The sequence below is a fragment of the Limulus polyphemus genome, unplaced genomic scaffold (genome assembly GCF_000517525.1).
Source record: "Limulus polyphemus unplaced genomic scaffold, Limulus_polyphemus-2.1.2 Scaffold3675, whole genome shotgun sequence".
Lineage (NCBI taxonomy): Eukaryota > Metazoa > Arthropoda > Merostomata > Xiphosura > Limulidae > Limulus > Limulus polyphemus.
Window position 1 is genome coordinate 117,860 of NW_013669285.1, and position 6,341 is coordinate 124,200.

The 6,341-nt window shown below is 35.8% G+C and overlaps 1 protein-coding gene across 3 annotated transcripts in view; it reads right to left on the reverse strand.

Moving 5' to 3' along the window:
* The window catches only part of LOC106469833 (beta carbonic anhydrase 1-like), a 13,744-nt gene extending 7,836 nt beyond the window's left edge, over window positions 1-5,908 (reverse strand). For 2 of the 3 annotated variants that reach the window (XR_002612920.1, XM_013930344.2), the window contains exons 1-2: window positions 5,738-5,908; window positions 597-821 (exon numbers count right to left, since the gene is read on the reverse strand). Coding sequence is in view for 2 of the 3 variants with exons in the window: in XM_013930344.2 (XP_013785798.1) it covers window positions 597-821; window positions 5,738-5,851 (339 nt within the window). In the remaining variant the exon portion in view is untranslated. Of the gene's footprint in view, window positions 1-596; window positions 822-4,955; window positions 5,001-5,737 lie in introns of those variants that run through there. The other variant, XM_022398391.1, reaches the window with a different exon arrangement.
* Between the last annotated feature and the right edge of the window lie 433 nt (window positions 5,909-6,341).

A 6,341-nucleotide genomic window follows, 5' to 3' on the forward strand; every position in this document is an offset into this window, starting at 1 on the left:
GAATTAGTTCATTATGTTGTGGTCTTTCCTCATAAACCTTCTACAAATAAGAAACAGTAAAACTTTATTTTTTCTTCGAATTACCTACCATAACCAAGGCACATTATTGAGAAATTCTTCAAGATCTTGTTCTTGTCATCTTCACCTTTTAATGAAGATGGTAACATTGACAGGAAAATAGATTTGAATGAAGAAGTTTCGTAAAGAGCGAGAACGGTGTGATGTAAAATTACTCATGCTAGAAAGTTTCATAAAAGTGACACGAAAAACGGCGCTAACTTGGTAACCTGTGGCCCAATTTTAACTAAACTTGTTTTATTCTGTTTCTATTCTCATTTCATTACAAATATGGTGGTATTGTGTGCCGTCTCAGCTGTATTTAATTAGAGACAAGCACACAAACAAACAAACAATCTCAGAGTTTTAGTAGTATATAGATGTTTTAACTTTATCAATACCCTACAGTCAGAATGACCATATATAATGTTAATGTTCTAACTTTATCAACACCCTACAGTCAGAATGATCCCATACTGTGTTGATATACTAGCTACGTACACTCTACAATTAATGTAGTGTACTAATTCTATGAATACCTTACAGTCAGAATGACCACATATCACAACATGTCTAACACCAGTCAAGACACAGGCTAGTTCCATTGCTGCAGGTTCATTGCTAAAGAAGTCCATTGACTGATGATTGGAGCTGGGAACCAAATTTCCCGCATTTCGAACAACAAACATATCTCCGACCTCAGTCTGCGTGAACTGTGAAGGTGATATTCGACTGTCCATACAGGTGAAAAAAATTGCTGAAGGCTGAAAAAAAGAACATAATAATTTGAATGGAACTATACTTTGTAATATTATATGGTTGTAGTATACCAAATAGAGATGTACAGTACTTAAAATAATCAAACAGATTAAACATTTTAAAACTGAGTGGGTGCTAGATTAACATTTCAAAACAGGGTGGGTGCTACATGAAACATTTTAAAACTGAGCAGGTGCTAGAATAACATTTCAAAACAGGGTGGGTGCTACATGAAACATTTTAAAACTGAGCAGGTGCTAGAATAGCATTTCAAAACAGGGTGGGTGCTACATGAAACATTTTAAAACAGTGGTTGCTAGATTAAATGTTTTAAAACTAGGTGGGAAGACAGTAACCACATTTTAGTGCTTAATAACATTATATTTTTTATAAATTTACAAAATATTACCAGTGAATGTATCAGTAATAACATTTAATTGTCTGATAATAACTGTATATATCAGTAACCACATGTAACTGGTTGATAATAACATCTTATTCCTGAATATACAAGAAACCTCTCCCCAGTTTAAAGCAATTAGGTTTAGTTCAAAAACTACCACTCCTTTAGATAATTAAAAATCTGACACCCTAATTCAAACAATTTGGTTGTCTAGCACATAGGAACTAATACAGCTGAGCTTCTTTGGTTGTCTAGCACATAGGAACTAATACAGCTGAACTTCTTTGGTTGTGTAGCACATAGGAACTAATACAGCTGAACTTCTTTGGTTGTCTAGCACATAGGAACTAATACAACTGAGCTTCTTTGGTTGTCTAACACATAGGAACTAATACAGCTGAACTTCTTTGGTTGTCCAGCACATAGGAACTAATACAGCTGAACTTCTTTGGTTGTTTAGCACATAGGAACTAATATAGCTGAGATTCTTTGGTTGTCTAGCACATAGGAACTAATACAGCTGAGCTTCTTTGGTTGTGTTGCACATAGGAACTAATATAGCTGAGCTTCTTTGGTTGTCTAGCACATAGGAACCAATACAGCTGAACTTCTTTGGTTGTCCGGCACATAGGAACTAATACAGCTGAACTTCTTTGGTTGTCTAGCACATAGGAACTAATATAGCTGACTTCTTTGGTTGTCTAGCACATGGAAACTAATACAGCTGAACTTCTTTGGTTGTCTAGCACATGGAAACTAATACAGCTGAACTTCTTTGGTTGTCTAGCACATGGAAACTAATACAGCTGAACTTCTTTGGTTGTCTAGCACATAGGAACTAATATAGCTGAAGTGACATACCTGTGCTGGTTGTGGGTTAGGAATGGATAGCTGTGCCACTAAGCTGTAGAATGACTCTCTCCATGTGGTGTTCACCAGATTCACAAACCTGTTGTAACTAATTCCACTCTACTGGAAGAGGTGCCAGTAATGAGTCATTTGAGCCTCTTCCTTCACCATGAGAACATATCCAGTAGTGAGAATAAAGACAGTTTTCTTGTTGATAATGATTTTTTCTTGATGAAACCATAGCAGAAATAGTAGATAAGACTCTGCTGTGACTTAAATGTTTGTTATTTGGTTCAATGAAAATACAGCAGAGACGATAGTTGAGGTTATATTTCTTGTATTAGTTGTTGGTGATTTTTATTCTATAAAACTATAGCAGTCTTGTTAGTTGGGGCTTTTTTTGTTTGTGTGTTAGTTGATAATGATCTGGTTCAGTGAAGCCATAGTAGGTATAGTACTTGAGACCGTTTTTCGTGGGTTAGTTGTTAGTGACTTCATTCACTTGAGATTTAGTTTCCACACAAAAATATAAACATTTAATGGAGATGTCTATCACTAAAATAAGTTACACATTATATGAAAGAAGCTCAGTTGTATTAGTTTCCATGTGCTAGACAACCAAAGAATCTCAGCTGTATTAGTTCCTATGTGCTAGACAACCAAAGAAGCTCAGCTATATTAGTTCCTATGTGCTAGACAACCAAAGAAGCGCAGTTGTATTAGTTCCTATGTGCTAGACAACCAAAGAAGCAGCTATCCATTCCTAACCCATAACCAGTATAGGTATGTCACAGCTATCCATTCCTAACCCACAACCAGCACAGGTATGTCAGAGCTATCCATTCCTAACCCATAACAAGTACAGGCATGTCACAGCTATCCATTCCTAACCCACAACAAGTACAGGTATGTCACAGCTATCCATTCCTAACCCATAACAAGTACAGGCATGTCACAGCTATCCATTCCTAACCCACAAACAGTACAGGTATGTCACAGCTATCCATTCCTAACCCAAAACCAGTATAGGTATGTCACAGCTATCCATTCCTAACCCACAAACAGTACAGGCATGTCAAGCTATCCATTCCCAACCCACAACAAGTACAGGTATGTCACAGCTATACATTCCTAACCCACAACCAGTACAGGTATGTCACAGCTATCCATTCCTAACCCACAACAAGTACAGGTATGTCACAGCTATCCATTCCTAACCCACAACCAGCATAGGTATGTCACAGCTATCCATTCCTAATCCACAACCGGTACAGGCATGTCACAGCTATCCATTCCTAACCCACAACCAGTACAGGTATGTCACAGCTATCCATTCCTAACCCACCACCAGTACAGGCATGTCACAGCTATTCATTCCTAACCCACCACCAGTACAGGCATGTCACAGTTCTGTGGCATGGCTATCCAATCCCAAGCCAGAAGCATTTGTATATTTTGAGTAAGAGGTTATGATAACTTAAAAGTGTGTAGGTAATGTTACAACTGATTATCATGAAACATAGTGCTTTTTGCAATGTGCTAGATGACCAGAAGGGGTATGTTTATCAACCTGGTGCCAGGAAGTAAAATGATGAACATGATCATAAAGCCTATTGATTTTTGTCCAAACTTAGCACTGTGCTAGATGACTGGAAGAGGTATGTTTATCAACATGGTACCAGAAAGTAAAATAATGAACATGGTCATAAAACCTATTGATTTTTGTCCAAACTTAGCATTGTGCTAGATGACTGGAAGGGGTAGGTTTATCAACATGGTACCAGCAAGTAAAATGATGAACATGATCATAAAACCTATTGATTTTTGTCCAAACTTAGCACTGTGCTAGATGACTGGAAGGGGTATGTTTATCAACATGGTACCAGAAAGTAAAATGGTGAACAGGAAGCACCTCTTCAGTCACATATGGTCTGGGAATGAACAAGAAGCTTCTGGAATGATGAGTAATATTTTATGATGAGCAAGGCCATGATAATATGTCATCAATGTATCAAAAGGTCATCAAGGCAGCAGTGATAATCCACCAGACATACCAAGTATATAAGTAGATTGGATGCTGTCAGAGGGTATCGTATTTCTGATTGGAGGAGAGATTTCCTGTAGATTCAACCAATGGTAGCCACAGGTTATTCACCTCTAATCCTGAATATCTCTTTAGTAAAGGTTTAATTGTGTTAATATAAAATGATTCTTTAATTTTTTTTGTCTTCCAAAATTTGTCTATGTCAATGATTCTAGTTTTTTTCCCAGTTTATTTCATGTTCAGTTGACATGGTGCATTCGACAATGGCTGAATTTTGTGTTTTCATGAGTCTTGTACTGTCTTTTTGTTCTTTTATTCTTGTCACGAGTCTTCTTCCAGTTTCCCCAATGTATGTTTTGTTGCAGGAACACGGAAATTCATAAATGACGTTTTTCTGTTTCTCATTGGTAGGTTGCTGTTTGTTTTTTACCAGAATGGACCTTAATGTCTTGTAGGATTTCCACCAGATTTCAATGTTGAATTTCTTGGCTATGCATTTGAGGTTTTCACTGAAATTTTGCAGGTAGGGGAGGTAAATGGTAGTAGTGGTAGTGTTTTTCTGATCTTTTCTTTCTGTTGTGGTCTTCTTCGGGAAGTTTTTGATGGAGGAGGAGGTGTAACCATTCTGTTTAATTAATTAAAGAATAATTTTACATCAACACAATTAAACCTTCACTAAACAGAGATTCCTATTACAGGTAAGTAACCTGTAGCTACCATTGGTTGAACCTACAGGAAATCTCTCCTCTAATCAGAAGCAGGGTTAAACTAACCAATCATAACACGCTCTCCACAATCCACCAGAATACTATAAGACCAACAACACCTTACACACACACTAACCTGAAGATGAAAGGCGGAAGATTTTCAAAATGTAGTCCTCTACATTTGTATCTCTACAACAGACAGTTGCCACCCATTCTACAAAGTTTCATCATGGTTTGTTATATCTATATTTACACACACACACATTATATATACATATATAACCAATACACATACAAGTTTACACCTGTGAATATGTTTTTGATGTATATATATATACATATACACACATTACATTTCTCATTGTGTTTTCTATAAATTGTGAATATGGAAAATAAATTTGTAATCAAATTCAACTTTCCTAAAGAAGCTCTATATTAACAAAGTAAATATTAATCTATCAGTAGAATTACCATTACAAACCATATGCCTATGCTTTATTATTAACAGTGTATTTCTGATAAATCCGATATAACGCGAAAAGGCTTTAAATGAAAAAAAGGATGTAATAAGTGAATACTCGTGTTAAAAAGTTTAATTAAAAAATCTGCTATGTTTATAACAATAACATTCCCGAACTTCAAAATCGAAGCGGGTTAAGTTACTGTCGCTAAAGTTGGGATTATTAATAATATTAGTGTTACTACACAATTTACAGTAGCCCAAAAATAGTGACTCAAAATCTGCTTTCAAAGTTTGATAACATTTTCAATTACCTTAACTAGATACATAAAAACTTAAACTGTTAAAATCAATTTAGAGCCTATGTTTTGAACCACAGCTACGCCTAATAGTAACATTAACACTACAGAAACAGTAACATCAAAGTTAGTGACTATAATTTAAAAACCAGAACTTACACGTGGGGATGAATTATACATTTCTTTAATATGCTGATATTTTTCTAGCATTTTAGAGTGACATGAGCTTTTACGATACTTCATAATGCCACGAAGTATTTTTTCTAAACCCATTATGAAATGTAAAAGATTTTTCTTTTCACAACTAACAGTACCGTTACCACTACTGAAATACTATTTACTAGCAGTAGTAGTAATGACCAAACGACAACGTTAGGCGTCTTGGTTTAACGTCTTGGAATTTATTACAAAGGCTAAAAATAAAATGGCAACTAAGTATTATATAATGCTTGGAGACGGCTTGAATGGATAGTGAAGAAAATCTTTAATATAAGTTTAACATAACAGCAAATGTGCAACGTTTCGATAAGGTTTTGTCATCATCATCAGGTACAAGTAGTTTACACTGACACAGATATATATATATAGTATGGAACAAAGAGGTCACATAATAATGGTTGGAGACGGCTTGAATGGGTAAAGTTTTCTTCATTACCCATTCAAGCTGTCTCCAACCATTATTAGTCTCAAAGTGGGTTCCTCGTCATCGAAAGAGGGCACATGACCGGATACTGTTGCAAGACTTAGAAGAGATATCTTGGCA